At 41.8% G+C, this 19,292-nt stretch overlaps 2 protein-coding genes across 3 annotated transcripts in view; both read right to left on the bottom strand.

Moving 5' to 3' along the window:
• gfpt2 (glutamine-fructose-6-phosphate transaminase 2) overlaps window positions 1-17,095 on the bottom strand; it is a 31,912-nt gene extending 14,817 nt beyond the window's left edge. Inside the window, exons 1-7 of one of the 2 annotated variants that reach the window (XM_084549410.1) lie at window positions 16,791-17,095; window positions 15,572-15,695; window positions 15,254-15,441; window positions 14,943-15,054; window positions 14,565-14,692; window positions 11,608-11,759; window positions 11,304-11,482 (exon numbers count right to left, since the gene is read on the bottom strand). In XM_084549410.1, the coding sequence (XP_084405536.1) occupies window positions 11,304-11,482; window positions 11,608-11,759; window positions 14,565-14,692; window positions 14,943-15,054; window positions 15,254-15,441; window positions 15,572-15,599 (787 nt within the window). In that variant the 5' untranslated portion in view covers window positions 15,600-15,695; window positions 16,791-17,095. Of the gene's footprint in view, window positions 1-349; window positions 884-11,303; window positions 11,483-11,607; window positions 11,760-14,564; window positions 14,693-14,942; window positions 15,055-15,253; window positions 15,442-15,571; window positions 15,696-16,790 lie in introns of those variants that run through there. The other variant, XM_084549409.1, reaches the window with a different exon arrangement.
• Window positions 17,096-18,032: 937 nt separating this feature from the next.
• On the bottom strand, window positions 18,033-19,292 carry LOC311491484 (C-X-C motif chemokine 10-like). The gene is made up of 4 exons (XM_084549414.1): window positions 19,124-19,292; window positions 18,858-18,978; window positions 18,639-18,716; window positions 18,033-18,468 (listed from the first exon to the last, which is right to left on the bottom strand). Exons 1-4 carry the CDS (start codon window positions 19,185-19,187, stop codon window positions 18,390-18,392), a joined length of 342 nt encoding a protein of 113 aa, XP_084405540.1. The 5' UTR covers window positions 19,188-19,292; the 3' UTR covers window positions 18,033-18,389.

Genomic DNA, 19,292 nt, shown 5'->3' with positions numbered 1-19,292 from the left:
CTATTCTGTCGTTTACACCATTAGGAGAAAACACTGACACGTAGCAGCTGAGCGCAAAGTTTTTCAGGAATCCAGACGGACCAGAAAACAGTATTTATAGATGTTGCAGTTCAAGCATAGTAGTATTGTTTCGACTAAGACGATAACCACAGTTACATAACACTACATGGCATTATATCTTTCTGGCTAATTTCTCACTTCATGTCTTAGATAGTAACATCGTTATCGTGATACTGGCCACTGTCCCCACTGCTGTCCGTCCAAGCGACTCAAGCAATATTCGTGGGCAACACGCGCAACTGTTTCCAGGAGCTTTAAGAAGTTGCACCTCCATGAAAAGTAAACTTACCACACATGTCTCAGGTTTTGTCGTCGTTGCTGGAGTCGGTTGCGTGACTTGTAGTTTCCCTGTTGGAGTGATGCTTCTGCCTCTCCAGTGTCAAATCCTCACAGACTTCACTCCCCGGTACACTCCCACTATTTTAAATGGTGTTTCCTGGAGAGGCAGTGGCTCCACCTCCTCGCTCCTCGCTCGCACACCCCTGTCCTGTTATCCATCCGCAGCTGTGACGCGCGGAGAGGTTCGTGGCTGGTGAGGCACAGATTTACAATTATGAAGCCAATTGAACGCTCACTGGTTAAGTGTCATAACTCAAATGAGCATTCTTTACGCACGTTTAGGTAAGGTACATATTTGGCCAAGGGAACAATGTGGAATCTATAGAGGTTAACAGAGAGAATGAGAGAGAAAGAGGGCGTGTTTGCCGTCACAATTCCACGGTCCATTCATACTCATTCAACGCTGGAGTACCCAGTGAGAAAGACAAACACAAATGGAAATATTTGAATTTAAAACCAAATCGTCACCTCGATCAAGTATATATTATACATAATAAAACTGAGTCCTTAAATATTTTGATGATTTGATGCGTTTCTAATACAGACTGTTAAAGTATCTTCCATCACTTACTTGGCTCACTGGCGCCCTCTTCCATGAGGCAGAGGTACTGGCTGCCTCGTCTCCTGCTTTGTCGGCGTGGTTTACCGTCAGACCAGCAAGACTAAATTACACCCATACATGAAATAGATTAACCAGGCTATGGAAAATTCTGATACGTGATAAAAGTGAGTAACCATTTTATTGGTGTCATATAGAGAGATTCAGCCTAGGCACGTACCAAGGACACGAGCATAAACCAGTTTGTGAGAGACTGATTAGAAGTGAGGCTGAGCGCGCTGCTGCCTCAACTCGTGTCACTCCCTGTATTTACACTGGAAATACGTAAATTCAGCGATTTTACTATAAAAATAAAGGAAATTATGGGGATCACATATAAATTATATTTATATCACTGACCAATGGACAAGTAGTACAATTTAATTCATCAGTGGTATCATTTATTTTATCAGTAGTACAATTCATTTTTTCTTTATTACTTTTCATGATGACAGGCACTGCCTCACCTAACTCCACTGACCGCACGCCCCTGCTCAGGTGCGGGTGTTCACAACTTCATTTGTCAAGTCGCCTGTTAACGTCAGCCGTGTTTAATGTTTACTTACTTTGAGAGACACACAACAGGAGGTGGTGACCACGATCAGACTACAATCAACATTCTCAGCTGACACTGAGTTAGATAAAATGTTGAGTCCTGACTACGTCGTGGCACACAGAGCCTGTAGTCCCCAGTGGGAATCGCGATTGTGATTACTGTGATGCTAAATGTCTGTAACTAAACACATTAACTTGGTGAGTTGGTTCTTCTTGAAATGTGTTTATAATGGATCAAGATGTAATAAAGCCTCACTACTACTAATACTACTGATAAAAAATACCTGTCAATACAACTATTGACAATGTTCTTATTGTTCTTAATGTTCTTATAATCACCCAACTGTGCCTAAGTGTAATTAAACATATACACCAATTTAGACATAACATTATGACCACTGACAAGAGAAGTAAATAACATTGACCATCTTGGGACAATTCAGTGTTCTGCTGGGAAACTTTTGGACCTGGCATTCATGTGGATGTTACTTAGACATGTACCACCCACCTAGACCAGACAAGGCACCCCCATCCCATAACAATGACACCCCTTGATGGTAGCAGCCATCCCCAGCAGGATGCAGCCTGACACAGGCACACACACAAAAACAGTTTAGGAACAACTAAAAAAAAAATCATAAACAACAGCACAAGGTGTTGACCTGACCTCCAAATTCCCTAGATCCCAAACTGATCAAGTATCTGTGGCATGATCCAAAGAGGCGCCTCCCCTCAACTCATAGGACCCCCCCACTAACAGCATCCTGTTGCCAGACACTGCAGGACACCCTCAGAAGGGTCCCATGTCCATTCTCTGATGAGTCACAACTGTTTTGGAGGAACAAGGGAGACTTACACAACATTTGGATATTAGATATAGTATATTTAATTGTACTGTACCTACACAATAATGGGCTGTTGCTAAGGAATGAATGGGGAACAATGAGCGGACTGTTACAGTAGTGTGCATCAAGGAGAATCGTGCAAGTTTTCCTTGGAAGTGACAACAATAGTGATTTATAAGGAAGCATTCATTACTTGGTTTGGTTTCATAAAGCACACAAGTAAAGAATGGATCAGAACCCTGCTGGTCAGTTTATTCAAAGGTAGCAATGCAGCCATCCCACTATACAGTACAGTATATTTCCATCTCATAATCTTTTTTTTTTTTTGTCTTCTGGTTCCACCTCACACAAGGTCTGTATCTTTTAGGAGGAATATAGAAGAAACAACAGGGAAAATGAGAGAGAGAATATTACCAGTCTATAGAAGTGAAAGAATCTTGTTCATGTAACGCGGTGCTATTCAGAAACTACTCGTCAAATGACAACAATGGCACAGGAGTGGTTGTGAAGTGAGTGAAACAATAACAGTAACCAAAGAAATATTTTTTACTGCTATTGATCTCCTCTGACCGACATCTTTTTTTATCTGTTTCCCTACCAGCATAAGATCTTGGTGTTGCTTAAGGTTTGTTCTGGTTAAAAACATTTTTCCTTGTCACCGTCGTCTAAGTGCCTGCTCTGGCTTGTTCTGATGCCAAGGTGAACATGAAGGAAGTGAAATCTTATTATATAACCGAGGGAGTTTAGTCCACTGGAGCACCTTTATTTACAGCCCTACCTTGTACAGATCGATTCCTTATCATATCTGAATATTTCCTGCTTTCTAGAAACACTCAACATGAAGACCGGGACAATAGTTTTGGGAAAGTCCCATCTATAAAGCAGATACTCCTAAATTAGATGAATGGTGGCTCAGTAATGACAATACGATTAAAAGGTAAAAGGTAAAAGCTCAGAGTTACATAAACGTTTAATTTGACTGAACAATGCAGGTTTAGTTATGATTCATTCAAATTCTCACATTATAATAACACATAGATTAAGTAGTGCTATTACCATATTAACAAACAGAAACAGCCTTCCAGCTTTGGTTTTATGAGCTCTTTTCAACCTTACCACCTGGATTACTCCTACTGCTTCCAGTTAACCTTGTGCAAAGGTCCAACCAGAGCTTTGATGGGATGCCAATGCACCTCTGTAACCAATAATAAACTAACTGATTGGCAGAGTTATAGAGATGTATGAAAATGTTTGTAGTTATCAAGATTAAATTCTTGTGTAAACGATGGTTAATAAATCAACTTTTAACCACAGTTGTCTTAAGTAAAAGGTAGTTCTGTAAACTACTTACTTCAGTCTGTCTGTATCTCAGTTGCATGGGTAATAACACGCACTGAGCGTGTAGGTGGTGTCAAGCAGTGAGAGAGTAGGAGAGATAAAGTGTGTACTGTAGGGGAAGACCCCGAATAGAACAAAAAATGAAGGGTGCTGATGTGTTTCCTCTAACCACGCCATTTTCACATGCAATACAGTCCACGCTAAGGACTTGTGTCAAGAATTTGTCTGCGTCTGGCCAAGTCTCGCCTCACCTCTGCTTTTTCCAAACAACATCAGCCCATACGAGCGAGAACAGGAACCGTTTTGCAAGTCTTACTGCTGTATGAAAAAACACGGGCCTGCATTTGTTAAGAAATTTGTCCAAACACATTGGAGATGCGACATGAATCTACAGATGTGTTCTGATAATTTCTTTTTACATATATTGAAAGGTGTTCAGGTGTGGTGTATATGTGCATGACGGAGAGACAGTGGCAAGGGCTAAAGAACCACATTCCTCTCTTGGCTTAAGGGATTATTAAGTACAATTATGTGTGCCCTGTGACGTTGTCATCCAATGAGATCCACACAAAAGATCAAAGGTTCCGTAATGACTATAGTGATATAAAATGATTGGATAACCGCAAGACATTTGCCACGGCTTATCAAGGAAGACCGAGGACTTTCATCATTTCAATTCATCTACACTTGGAGCCCATTACCTTTCTGTCTGTAGCTTTATTTATGCTTTGTTAACTGGCAGCATCAAGAGTATTTGGCAGGCTACAACCAGAAAAACTTGAAACCAAGAGCAAGACAACCAGAAAAAACTGACAACTTCAAACCACATAAAACATAACCAATTAAGCATCAGCTGTATCAAAAGGCTGATTAGAGCTTAGCTGGATCGACGGCCTGTGAATCAGATTCAGAGTTTTTGTGAACATTGAGAGTGATCAATTAAATATCTGTTGGGATAATAGAAAACAAAATAAAAAAGATGAAAAGTTACACAGACGCACAAACCTGTCCATAAGGAAACAGTGCAGACTGGACTGTGTGATTGCAGATTATAAAATATTACGTGCTTTGGTCAGTTGCACAATACATCCAGCAAAACATCTACACAGACACACAAAGACCGGGAGACAGAGAGAGAGAGAGCGAGAGAGAGAGAGAGAGAGAGAGAGAGAGAGAGAAGAGAGAGAGAGAGAGAGAGACATCATTGGCGTTGTGGGTGTGTGAGGTTTCTCAATGAATGTTCGAGGTCTGAGTGCATCATCACCATCCGGATGTGGCTCGGGTGAGCTGAGCGGCTCCAGCTGACTCTTCAGACATTGTTGTATGAGATTCCCCTCTCCCACATCTGCTTTGTGTTAGGGCCTGGAGGCCAGTGCAGGAGGGCTCGACAGTCTTTCTCTGTGGGGGGATGGCAAGACCGAACAGCACAGAGACCAACAGCCTTGAAGCCAGAGGCTAAGAATTGGGTTGGTTATAGCATGAAACAGGTAACATTAAATACTCCATAGATAGATAGATAGATAGATGTACAGGCACTCAGCATACCATGCATAATCTATAACAATGGAGACATCTATATACACAATACCTACAAGAAAAATAAAATTACTCAATGTTAAAATGAATTCGCCTCCTCCATGAGAACAAACCACACACAACACCATAGTTCACGTCTTAGACTGCCACAGAGTTTATAGTTCAGCTTATTCTTTCACTTTTTAAAGGAAATCTAGTTCACTGGAAGCAGAATCTGATGTTTGATCTTGTTCAAGTTTCAGATCAACCGGAAAGAGGCCGGAGACAAGAGCTAAGAGGCCATGAGATCAGATAAAATACTGGACTGCCAGAAAGACATTTTCCACACCTGAATTAATTTGGACAAAGACAGGGGATTTTCTTGGACGCGGAGATGCTGTAAAGAGTCACGTATTCACCGTTCATGAGGTCCAGAAGTTATTTGTTGCGCAACAGAAGTCATTTGATTTGTGCGTGACCTATATTCTGTCTGTACTAATAGCCCTAAGAGTGTAACCCTATCCCCATGTAGTGGGCATGACTGATGCTAACTTTCACGGCATTACTGAAGACGAACCATCAGCTCTGCTCTGGTCCCCGTGGAACCGCCCCACCACCGCCACCCCCGTCTCACTCGCTCCTCTCAGCTTGACGGGTTCACCTCCGGGCCAGCTCATTGTGAATCAGCCCCAGATGTGTTTCTGGAGCGAGATGGCGTGGTGTACAACACGGACAACCCACCCAACAGACGTCATAGGGGACCCACTTTAAAATCCCTTGTTAAATATTGTCACCAGCTGCGTGAACAGCCACATTAGCCAGCGCATTACTCATCACCGTGAAACTGTTCACATGGATAAGGGATATTGTATATATAACCTGGAAGCCATAAAAGACGATTAATGAAGTGTTGTTTTGCCTCTTGCAGATATTCTTATCTTATCTCCTTGGGGCACTTTTGGGAATTGATCTGAGCTAGCTGATATGAAAGTCACATAAAACAACAGCCCTGTTAATTAAATCCCCCTCTAATTTAATGTGTATTCAAGAGCTGTCTGGAGGAATTCCCAGCATATTCTTGGAGTCACCTTGATATAAAGTGCTTCTCCCACTCCCACGTGTATTAGATAAGGTTCACACAGTCTTCCTCAAAACTGTTACCAAGCACGCATGAACCTGGATCACCAGAGCGAGGCGATCTTCGAGAAATGGCACGGCTTCTTCTCTGGAACTGGCAGCGCCGTCAAATTGAACTCCCTGCATCGTGGTAGTTTTGGTCAGACTGGTTCGTCTGAGCTGAGTCATGTGTTGTGGGGTATTTAAGTCACCTCAGGGAGGAATCTGGGCGGACCAGTGTTTTTCAACTTTAAATGAGTGAAAGAGTGAGCCGTGTCGGAAATCAGGCACGGCCCTGGTGTTTGTTTTGGTGCGTGGTCACGCTGGCACCATCGCACGTCTGTGAGAAAGCCGAATGATTTTCATGGCAGTATAGAGTTTGGGTGGGCGGATGGAGGTGGGGTCTGCACAACCACGTCATGTCGGATCCAGAGAGAGAGCCATCTGTATTATGTCATGACTGCTGGGCCACTCCACCCTTTGCTTTCCTACTTTCCCTGTGTCTCCCCCCACCCACTGTTTCTCTTGTCCTTGCTGCACTACTGTGTGTGTTTGTGGTTTCGTGTTACTGACACACTCACAGTAACACAGTAACTCGCTCACGGCTGTGACCAAACCGAAATGTGAGCCAAAACTGAATATCTCCATCTGTGTTTGTAGTTTGTTTCTCCCACCAGATTCCTTCCTTCTTTATCGCTGCACTTTCTTCACCTCTTCGTCCCTCTGCCTTTCATCTTGTGTCCGTCTGTCCATCACCTTATTTGCCTCTAATAACTGTCCACCTGCAGCCTGAACCGTGAGCTTTGTTGGAACTTGTCTTTCTTACTTAATGCTCAGCTTCTCTCCTGTAGCACCACCTGAAAACGTGATGTGGCTCGACTGCCTGTAATTAAGCAACCCACGGTTTCCCTTAGGTTAGTTTGTCCAGCTGATGTCAGTGTTGCCTCAAGCAAACCCAAATCCAGACTGCTTACTGACTTTTCAAAATGAGTCAACATATAATATAAATATCTCAGTATATCACTCTGTGTTTGTGTAAGAGACACAAATGGGGGCAACAGGCACACCCTGTAATAAATTTGCTGCACTGTTGTTGTCTCTCTCTCTCTCTCTCTCTCTCTCTCACACACACACACACACACAATAAGCAGGGCATCATAACCGCTGAAAGCTTTAAGAAGGCAGTAAACTCATCCAGTCCAGCCCTGAGCTTACAAGCTTAACTCTGCTCTTACCATTTCTCCCTGCCGGCTCCTTGTCTGATGGCCGGGATGTTTTTTTTTTTTTCTTTGATGAGGAAAAAGGACATAGAGCAGTAAATCATTTTTACCCATTGTGTGGAGATGCTGGCGGTGCGATTGCTGCAATAAAATCTCTGTCTCTCAGACAACAGCGCACGACTAATTAAATCAGTGTGTGCATAGGAGATGGACTGATGGACTACGTACAATCACCTTTGCAAAATGAATTACCAGATTATCACCCTCTTTATTTATATGTATTATACCTGCTTAGTGCTTAATTTTATAGTTATATCCAAGTAAACTCATCATGATAAACATAAGTTTAACTGCTGAGAGGCAAAATTGCAAAACCCCTGATTTAATGTTGGACTTATTGTGCCATCTGCTGGCCACAAGTCACAAAAGGTTTCACATCTACACCGATCAGGCATAACATTATGACCAGAGAAGTGAATAACATTGACCATCTTGTGACAATTCAATGTTCTACTGCATACGTGTCAAACATATGGCCCGGGGGCCAAAACCGGCCCGCCAGAGGGTCTAATCTGGCCCATGGGATGAATTTGCAAAGTGCAAAAATTACATTGAAGACATAACTGCAATTTTTCCAATAAAAGTAATTGCTCTTCCAAGGGTTCGCACAGATTTAGTAAGAGTTGTGGACATAGCAACTGAGCCCTAGAACTAAACAGAAACTGCACTTCTTTCTTTACACAGACGCACAAACCTGTCCATCTGTGTAACTTTTCTTTTTCTTAAGAAATGTCCAGTTGTTCATTAAATGTAAACATTTTCATAATGTACTTCTTTGCACCAAAACAAAGGGAAACATTTGGAGTTGTCGTTATGTATACGTAAATACACTATCGCGTTATTGGTCCGGCCCCCTTGACATCAAACTGGGCTGTATGTGGCCCCTGAACTAAAATGAGTTTGACACCTATGTTCTACTGGGAAACTTTTGGACGTTATTTAAACATGTTCCACCCACCTAGACCAGAACAGGCACCCCCACCCTATAGGAATGACACTCCCCAGCAGGATGCTGCCTGACACAGGCACACACAGAAAAATGGTTTAGGAACAATTAAAAAAAAAACATGAAGAACAGCACAAGGTGTTGACCTGGCCTCCAAATTCACTAGATCTCAAACTGATCATGTGTCTGTGAGATGCACTGGAACAAGCCTGATCCACAGAGGCCCCTCCCCTCAACCCATAGGACCCAAAGGTCCCCCACTAACAACATTCTGTTGCCAGACACCACAGGACGCCCTCAGGAGGCTCATGTCCATTCTCTGATGAGTCACAACTGTTTTGGAGGAACAAGGGAGACTTACACAATATTAGGACGGTGGTCATAATGTTATGTCTGATCGTTGTATTTCGTAAAAGTGCTCCAATAGAAAATTGAGTATGAATGACAAAAACATGCAAATATGTTATTAACAGTACTTTTGGTCTATGGTTTACAATGAATAAATATAAAAAAAGGGCCCACATCCTCAATTTGTTAAGTAATTCAAACAAATAGTATGTTATTAGTCATTCAGAGCACAATTAGTATTATTCTCAGTTTAAGAAATTATATATACATAAGGAATTGTCCTTTGTGATACTTGAAGGTGTTAAGCTACTGTAGATGCTTAATATAAAATACTACAAAATTAAAAGCATGAAGCTGTAAGTACATATTAGATTCATTCATAAATTACTCCACGTGTGTGCGTTTCCATGAAATGAAAACAACAACAACTTTCTTTGCTTATGATGCGATTTATTTACAGATGTAAGCGGGAGGCGACCTCCCTTGTGCAATTGCTGGAATTCATCAACTTGTTTCAAACCAAACAGCAGGAATTCTTTGACAAATAAAAAATCCAAAACTGAAAATGAAAACAAAAATGACCACTTCAATGCTTTGTATTTTTACAGCTCGTGGAACTGAAACTGCAGTCTTATATAAAACTGTACTACCTACCATTTTACTGTTAAGCAGGACAATATGAAAACACTTCAGATGAAATAATAATTACAAAACAAAAACAAAAAGTCACCTCAGCAGTCATACTCACACTTTCACATAGTAAAAAACAAAAGCTGATTTTAGCTGACAACGGTGCCAAAAGCAAACACGCAGCAAGTTTGAGGCACAATACCAGTCATACGCCACACTGCACTCCGCATGCCAACAGAGAAAGCACTAACACAACTATAAATCCGAGCATATTTAAAATTAAAAAAAAAATATATACAAAAGAGGCAGGCATGTGAGCACTAGGAGTTGAAATAGCTGGTCTGTTTTAGTATGAGAGGCTAAACTAATATTATCCGCTTATGCAGAGGCTTGACAGGATATTTCAACTTCTATCTCATGGCATCACCAACGATGGAACGAGGACAGCAAGGCAATGCATGCTGATGCACCCATTACGTGACAGGACAAAAACAATACAAAGCTGTATGATCTTCAGGGGCAAAAATTAAGTTGCTTCATTTGGTTTATTATTTGGATCAGGGAGTTAGAAGAGACAGAAAGGGGATAGTGTGGAGCGACACAAGACTGCCATCGATAAGAATAGGTCTGTTAGGAGGAATTGCAGTGCAGTGTTGTCTCTGGGGCTGGTGAGTTAATACTGATGGTGGCTCTCATTCCACTCAGCCTCAGTGAATTTGCAGGGAGGCAGAAGAGTCGGAGGAAGACAGGGGAGGCAAATGCGCAACTAGACAGAGGAAAAACTACAGAGGATGTGTTACAGCGGAGTAACTACACAGCTGGTCCGACGTCAGAAGCCCGAAGGTGTTAAAACATTCATGTCCCGAGGTTTGAGTTTGTGTGGCCGTGGGGGTACCCGCTTGGCTTCAATGCCAGGGATTTCAATCTTCGGGGGCATGAAGCTGGCAGGGTCCTCCACCTTGAGGTTGATCTGAGTGTTGGTGCCATCCATGGTGGAGGACTTTGGCAGGCCGAAGTAGGACTGCAGTGAGAAGCCTGGAGGATAGAGGTGTGGCAGGTGTTGTCATTAATTAGTCACATCAAGGGGGGTTATGAGGAGCAGTTTTAGTATCATCAATTTAACACAAGATGAAAATCTGTATTTTTTTTTTTTGCAGGTGGTTTTAATGCCTCATCTTCAGGACAAGATGCAGTTTGTAGTAGTAGTATGAATAATCAAACACACAAACAGCATGTTTATATAAATCTACTGTCCATGAAAAAGTCCCCAATGATTTAAAAGGAATAGTCAGCAGCAACATGGCACATCTGTGGCACATCTGTGGCCAAAGGACTGGGTTTAAAAAAAATAGGTCTCATTTGAAAGATCTGATACTGATTTGTAAAATCCTAGGAAAAGTTTTTGCCATTTCCTAATAATCCATTTCCTGCATCTTCGGGGCAGAAATCTTGCTACAGTCTCACAAGACTGGTTTTGCACACAATGAATGTGAGGGAGATCAAAAACAGGACAAATCTGCTACAAATCTGAAAGCCCTAAAAGCTTAAGTGTGGCAACATTTTGGATATGATGACAATTAGTATGACGACAGAGAAGAGCAGTTGAACAATCAATGTATTCAAAGAAAAAAACGTGAAACCAGTGGCTTCACCATAGCTTGTTTTGTTGTGGCATATTTACAGGAACATGAAAATGCTGCAGTGAAGATCCAAACTGGTCACAAATCTCTCACCTGTGCTGCTGTCAGAGCCAGGATCAGTGGGGGACTTCTGTACCACAGACCGACTTCCAAAGAAGCTCCATCTCTCTCCTCCTCCTCCTCCTCCTCCCTCATTGCCTCCCATGTCTTCGTGGGGGTTGGGACTGTCTGGCGCAGTTAGAAAAGGTGCAGGACCCAGATGGAACCAGCCCCTGAACACCCGCCAAGCAAGTGCAAAATATGAACATGCAAGCCAACGCAACACACTACGCCACGGGGCACCTAATTCAGACTGTGTTGGGAAATGATGTGTACGCCATTAAGAGCAAAGGCCTACCTGCGACTAAGAGCCGGTGATGTGTAGGGACTAACACAAGGGGTGACACTGGGGGTAACGGAGGGGGTGACAGAAGGGGTGCCGCTTGGGGTGGATTGTGCCGATGTTGTAAGCCTTTCCTCCTTGAAGTCCCCGCTTGGCATTCTCAACTTCTGCAGACAAAACAAACAAACAAGCAAAAATGAAGGAATGCCCTCCGCTGGTCCACAAACACCTGGTACATCAACAGCCTTTATCTTAACCACAATTATCTGGATGTTACTTCTGACATATAGCCAAAACACAACCAATAAATACATCATATTTATAACATATTATATATAATATGTTGCATAGGTTTGTGATGTCTCGGTCTGTCAAATTTGAAGCTCTAATCATGTTTTAAAGACAAACATGCCTGAATACACAATGCGAAAGGTCAGCAGTGTTTCCCTGGACAAGCAGATCAGAAATAACAAAAACAGAGTGTGTCACAATGAACCACATATTTATTATAAATATAATAAGCTTCCACAATACATTCAACTGTCAATCATATATGTTTAAACTCTTTTTGAAAAGTGTCTGCACTCCCTGCAACATCTGCCCATGTCCACATCAAGGTAACCGGCCTTGATTTTGAAATATTAACAAATATACCGTACGCTCCACCACACATTTAAGTGTATTTCTGAAAATATCTCAGAAATAAGACTGTTAATTCCATTTCCCATTCACTGCAGGCATGTTCCCATCCACGTGTTAAATATCCTTCTAAGTTTATTCCAAAAGTGTTAACGACATCGTGCTTTCCAGGCCCATTGTGCAACCGAATAATAACAGAACGCGTCTCTGTGGCCTTAAATCCCTGTTGTGATATTTGGGTCAACATCCTGTTAGATTTCATCACTCTCATGCGCAAACCAGCTGGACTTGAGCCAGGGACAGAAGCCATATAAAAATGTTTCTCATCTGAAGCACTGCATACATTGACACGTGCCAGTTCATTAGGTACACAAATGATAAAACCCTTCTATTGTGACAGTCCTGCACTAAATCTTAGCTTCATGAAGGTCATTCAGCATTTTTGAAAATAACGAGAGAGTTGCTGATTTAACTGTGTTTTCATTTTGGAGGCTGTGGGTTGTAGTACTATTGACCTGTATTGTGTTGTACCGATGCATGTTTCTATTATTTTGGCAACCCCATTTTAGTCGATGGGAAGAAAAGCGTATGTGTTTAATTCAATCCAGTTTAACAGCACCACAAACTACAACCTCCATACTGATCATACAGTTGAATTATCATCGTCCTGACACCGTTTGAACATACTAACAGTGATGATGGGGGATTTAGCGCAGAGCTAATACATTAGCCATCACTGGTGTACCTAATGTTGGCAACTGGGTATATATTTATTACAAATACGTCTTCAAACCATTTATATTAACACACAGCTTTATTAACAGCACGCCAATGAAATCTGGAGCTTGTGTGAAGTATGTTGTGAATAAAATTAAGTTTAAAGGGCAAGTAGAGCTAACGTTGACCCCAGTTCGGGCCTTAATCAAATCGTGATCGTTAAGCTAAATGATAACAAGGGCTATACCGCGGAGCTAAGGTCAGACAGGGACATACTATTGCCCTGTAGGTTGCAACCCACAACCCTTTACCAAAACTAACAGAAACACCTCTGCCATCATGGGAGCTCTCTCTATGTTGATGAATGTTAGCCAGCTTGAAGATAATATCCGGTATGTATGCTAACGTAACAGCTAACTACTCCAGCTGTGAACCCCCGCAACATGCATACGTTAACTGGCCGGCAAATCGCAGTCTCTTGCTCTCTCGCTTGTGTGTCAGACATGAGTGTCGCGGTAGCTTGACTAAAGCTCACACATACTGATTAACACTAGTTAAAGTTAGGAACAAATCAGTTTGAGTACTCGGGTTAGCTCGAGTGCTAGCTTTGCTAGCTAGCTTACAAGGTTGCGTCGCTAACGGCCTACTTTCGTAGGGAATGTACAAATATCGGCAGCCAAATATAACAATTTCTTAACACACCTTTTTATGATAAGCTTCCTCTGACGCTTTGGTCCGACGGATCCTTTCATTTTGTCCATAATTATCTGTTTAAGTGACGATTATTTCTCGAAAACACCGTCGACTCAGTCTGTATACACCGCAGCGGGCCTTCTTTTGTTAGAAGCTCGCTGATTGGTCCGTTTTAGTAGATAAGGGGGCTCGGTGCATTGAGGGGCGTTGCTCGGCAACGCAGAGCTTGTTACGTAATTTGTTTACCAGGGTGTTGGTCTATGTTTACCCTGCTGTCACTGCAACAGGCTATGATAATATGGCATTTTTATATAAAAGTAATAATCTAGCAGAGAAATGGTGTAATTTGCCTTTTGGTAGGAATAAAGTCCAACTACTGTCCTCACAATGTGACTGAGACCTTGCGTGTTCAGCATTACAGCACTGTGGAACAGGTCAGTTGATAAACGTCAGCATGGACTTCCTAAGTGGACTGTGAACAAATCTATACAGAGAAGAAAACAAGACCTTTGTCCATTGAAACACTAACAGGTAGGAATCTGGACCTGTTCTCCTCACTGACTTTCTAAAAAATATTTGCTAAACCTTCCATGGATGGAAAGATAAAATCCATTAAATACTTACAACTGGTTAACATTTAACATGGGTTCTTCTGTGTTACATTGCAGTATGATTTGTTTGGCCTACCCAAACTTCTTTGGGTAGGGCTACACTTGATCAGGTCCATGACAATAAAGTTCTGACCTATGACCTTTCAACCAAGCTTTAGCAAATACATAAGTCATTTTTAATTCAACTTGCGGTGCTGTCTAACATACTTCTTGAACACTCATGGCTTTTTTATCATATCATTAGTGAGGGACTAATCTTTTCACTGCTTCTTGGCACATCAAAGCTTCCACCTGACATTTGTTAATACTTACAGGTAGTGTGCCATCACCCAGTCGGTGAAAGCGGGTCTCCTCAGCAGAGAGGCCCTTATGAGGACTATACCCAGCGTCTGTCAGTCCTGCCTGGTGCTCAAACTTCTGGATGTTCTCGTGGGTTTGCTCTGAGTGAAAACCATTAGTCAATATTTTAATGCACTGCTCTCCAATATAGTGCCACTGATACACTTAAGATTATTTATTCAGAACTGTGAGCCAGGGCAGCCGAAATTAATATGATTCTGCATTCATAATTCTGTGATATCAAGTGAAAAACAGTGTCTTTTCTTTTTTTTTTTAACTATGTCTTGATATTTATCAAAATGAAAGTAAAAGTTCTTCATTTATGTTACACAATTGGTTTTGCTGACTTACTGATCATGAGTGAGCTCATCAAAGAAGTGGCTTTGGCTTTCACCCCAGGTACTGGTGACCTGGATGACGCTGGTGCCTCAAAAGTCACTAACCTCCCACCACTCTCCCCTTCCTAGTCACATACATTCATACTGTTAGGATTAAATTACAAACTAGTTACATAACAGACAGATGAGCAGATCCAATGTGTCCAGGCATGCACCTAAACCGCAACAACAAGTTTAACACAAGCCAGTACAAAGGACATTTGTTCAACTAAGAAAGCAGAAATAGAAAATAGAAATAAAAAGCAAGAGCAAACGGCAAAGCACCTCTGCAGTGTTTCTGAACCTGTGCTGTGGGATGACAGGGTCTTTCCATAAGATGTTGACTGCCAGGTCTGGAGGAGGTGAGTGCATGGGGGCATCCAAGTGCTCGTCGTAGCTGATATTATGTCGCGGCATTCCAATAGGACATGATAAGGCACCGAAAAGACTGGATGATGTACCAGACTCAAGTGCTTAAGAATGGGAGTGAAGAAGTAAAGGACCCATGTTTTAATTTACACGAGGAAACTATTTCTGCTATATAATAAGGCTAATCTCGTATATCCTTAAATTTGCCAAGTTTACTGTAAATCTTTGCATTACCTGGAATGTCTCCCTGTCCGGAGGCCATTGTGTACACCAGATATGAGGGGCTGACCACGAGACGGAGGGGGCCGACAGTGCAGAGGTTTCACCCTATACACTCCACTTGACGTTGCACTGGAACCTGAACACGACATCGCATGACATCAGACAGCGTTACAAGGTCATCAAGTGTGTAGGAAGGCCTGTTCTTTTGATAAAATGTGGTGCAACGCCATGTTGACAATATTGACCAATGGCCATGAAGAAGTTAATTGTTAGACTTTAACAGGGTAACCAAGGCTAAGCCAAAGAACACCGCCAGACGTATATATTTACTGTTCATGGTACATGGCGTGCTGTTTCTGACCTGCTCCAAATAGAACCAGCGAATTAGGTTACAGCGGTGTCATTCATATCACTTATGTCCTTCTGTCACACCCGCCTCTCCTCTGCTCATGCATGACAGAACAAAACACTCCAAATGTGACTTAAAGCAGGCTGTTTTGCCACACAAAGGAAACGAAACTTTTAGTCTCTGACAGAATGGATCTTGTCCTGCAGTTAGTTCCCTATTACATGAAGGACACAGGAAGGCTGGTTAGTCCCAGTCCCAGCATCTATCTATCTATCTATCTATCTATCTATCTATCTAGTCCTCTCTTGCTGTAGTGAGCCTGTTATCGGTGCTTCTTATCAGTCTAGTCTGAACACACTTTCCACAGACATCCACTCCCTTACTTTAACAGTGAAGGTTATGACTGCCTGTAATCTGCAAAAATCTGAATTTACTTAAAGACTGAACAGATTGCACACTGTCATGTCCAACATTTAGGTTGGTGGTATAATAATAATAATAATAAATAATAATAATAATAATAATAATAATGGTGGTATTTTTTTAACTCTGATCTGCTTTCCAGACAGCTGTCATTCAGTTGTCTACGTCAGCACTAGAGTCTATGGGGGATCCAGTGACTTGCAGAAAAAAAGAGAACCCAGTCATGCCATGGGCGTCTGGGAAGAACGCCTAAAAACTGTTAACTAGTTACACCGCCCTGATAAACCCATATGCTTTTCGAATGCCTACATGCATTCGAAAAGCATTTAAATAACTGTCGAAATGATATGATCAAAAAATCTCTGAATATTTCATCATGATCTGGGCCATTTTCTTATAATCATCCAGGCATTTGCGGCGTTTACGTAAAAGACAAAAGCGCATTAACGCTTCCCTCACCTGTCAGTGTTTCCTGCCCTGTTTGTATTACTCCACGGCTGCAGTGATTTCCTCGCCACTGTCACGCCGATTCGACAGACTGAATGAACGATCAGTGTACGTTTGTTCTCCGGTTAGTTCATCCATGACTTTTGGACATGCCGAAAAGCAAACAGAGCGCACGGACGGACGGGCGGACGCACGCACAGCGCCAATGTACACACCTCTCTGACATCCGAGCCGGCGGAAGTGATCGGCTGAAACTCAAAGACCCTGCAGAATGTTTGGCAATGGCAAGAGTGCGACACTGCTGTTATTGTGCTGTCTAAATGTGTAACCCGAATGTCACCTAACTCAGATGTCATGTGTTAAAGCTGAGAGGCCAGTTGGCCAGCTTGCTGTAAGAGTTGGGAATAAGATCTGCAGTGAATGTTCAATTCCTGTTTGGAGTCTTTTTTTTTTTTTTTTTATGTAAAAGTTAAAAAGAAAGAATTTAGTGGTTTAGTTTGAAGTCTGCAATGAAAGGAGATATGTACATCTTTGTGACTATAGTAATTTGGTTGCTGTTTTAAGAGGGCAAGTTTGACTTTTAAACCAAACTTATGTAATTTGCGGTGACATTTTGGTTGGTTGAGAGGTTTTACAGAAACCAGAGCCTGAAACCCCCAGAGTAAGCACTAAGGTGGCAGCGAAAAACCCCCTTTGAAACAGGTAGAAACCTTTAACAGAAACCAGCTCATATGAGGGGCGGCATCTGCTAGAGGCACTTAGGGCAGAGAGAGAGAGAAGAGCATCCATGCCACATGTTTACATGATACAAACTACAGCATATAATACTAGGTGGTGCATGGTACCTAGGTGATTGACAATGGATGGTGCAATCAATCTATTAATTATTGAACTGCTTCGTGTGCTAATAAAGTTACTGTTATATGAATAAACACTGTCAGTGATGATAGCCGTTTATATTACAAGTGACTAAGCTGACAGTGAATGAACATATGAAATATCACAAGCAGAGCAAAGAATTATGCATGAGTGCCAGGGCCCTGCAAATGCAACCTGTCGTTATATAATATAGCATGTGTGACTGACTGGTGGAGGGCAGGTGGAAGATAACAGCCTATAGGACTCATCAGAGCTGAGCCGCCCCCTAAACGGGGCCACTTGTGGTTTGCAGGTTATTGAACTTGTAATCACGGAGCCTGCTTGCAGCTTTGGTGTCATTTGTGTCCAGAAGACATAATACCTTGAAATATATAATGCAATCTAAGAATGCATGAGACCACTGAAGCTGTGAATATGTTTCTTGCATTAGCGGGACCGATCCACAAGGTAGCACTGTTGGTACAGGAGACAAGCAGTGTCATGCTTGGAACAGAAAACAAACAGTCATAGCTTCCTTGATTTTTTTTTTTTTTTTTTTGGTTTACTGAAAAACATATGAAAAAATATATTTACATGGCAAAATTCTAACGTAGCATAACATAGCATAGATATAGAAGAAACACATACTGAAGGTGCATATCAGTATAAATAGAACATAGATATGGAAAAAGCTTTTTTGCATTCTTTGAAGCTGTCAGAGAGGTCACTCATGGTTTTTGTTTTTCCACGGAGTTAAGCAGAGAGTCCGATGGGAGTGACGGTGCTGCCAGTGGCCTTCGGTTTGGCTGTTGTGTCTTTCTTATTGGCATTCCTATGTAGTTATAACAACAAAATACTCATTAGATACTTTGCAACATTGCGTAGACAGACATTGTGTAGATCGAATTTTCTATAAAACAATCACTCAGAAAATAATGTTGGTGATTGCGTGGAGAGTGTGTGGAAGATGAGGCTCAGATTCATGTATTAATGTATGCTTACATGATGTTGTTCAGGAGTTTCTGGACTGCCTTCAGCTTGGGGTTCAGACAATAGCGACGGCCGCTGTTGAGTGTCACACTGTTGAAATGGATTACAGAAACAAATTCAGTTACTTCGGATGATTTTCAGGGACTTTGATCTATCTGTACAATGTGTTACAATTACTATCAAACATCAAATTTCAAAACAAAACATTTCCACATAAAAAGCATAACTTACACAATCTCAACTTTATCACAGAATACTGTCGCCGGGTAGATCTGAACGTCCTTAATTTCAGAACTCCTGCAGATGCCATTCCTGACACAACAGCACAGACCCTGCGACCCAGAGTCACCCGCTAGAAAGGAAAACAAGGAATGAAGGTGAATCTTCTGACTGCAGGTGACATTATTATTATCATTATTAGTAATAATAATAATAATAACAATAATAATAATAATAATAAGTGTGTTCTAAATCATAAAAAAGTGATAAAGTCTTACGCAGAGCTTTGGAGATGCAGACCGCGACTGCCAGGAGCAGAAACACCTTGATCATGCTGGACATTGTCGGTTCTCTCTTTGGTCAATATGACACAGTTGCAGAAATAATGCGTTGGAGATGATGATGATGCAGCTGAGCAAAGGAGAGATCGCTGGCAGGAGTGCTGTG

This window comes from Chelon labrosus (assembly GCF_963514085.1).
Source record: "Chelon labrosus genome assembly, chromosome: 8".
NCBI lineage: Eukaryota > Metazoa > Chordata > Actinopteri > Mugiliformes > Mugilidae > Chelon > Chelon labrosus.
Note: the sequence above shows the minus strand (reverse complement) of the source record. Positions and strands in the feature narration are given on the sequence as shown.

What these genes read in the sequence shown, in the direction of transcription:
- LOC311491484 (XM_084549414.1), bottom strand. Translation starts at nt 19,187, where the DNA reads ATGTCCAGCATGATCAAGGTGTTTCTGCTCCTGGCAGTCGCGGTCTGC. An exon ending in CTGCATCTCCAAAGCTCTGC is followed by an intron (nt 18,979 to 19,123) that starts GTAAGACTTTAT and finishes TTTCCTTTCTAG; the next exon opens with CGGGTGACTCTGGGTCGCAG. An exon ending in TGTGATAAAGTTGAGATTGT is followed by an intron (nt 18,717 to 18,857) that starts GTAAGTTATGCT and finishes CCATTTCAACAG; the next exon opens with TGTGACACTCAACAGCGGCC.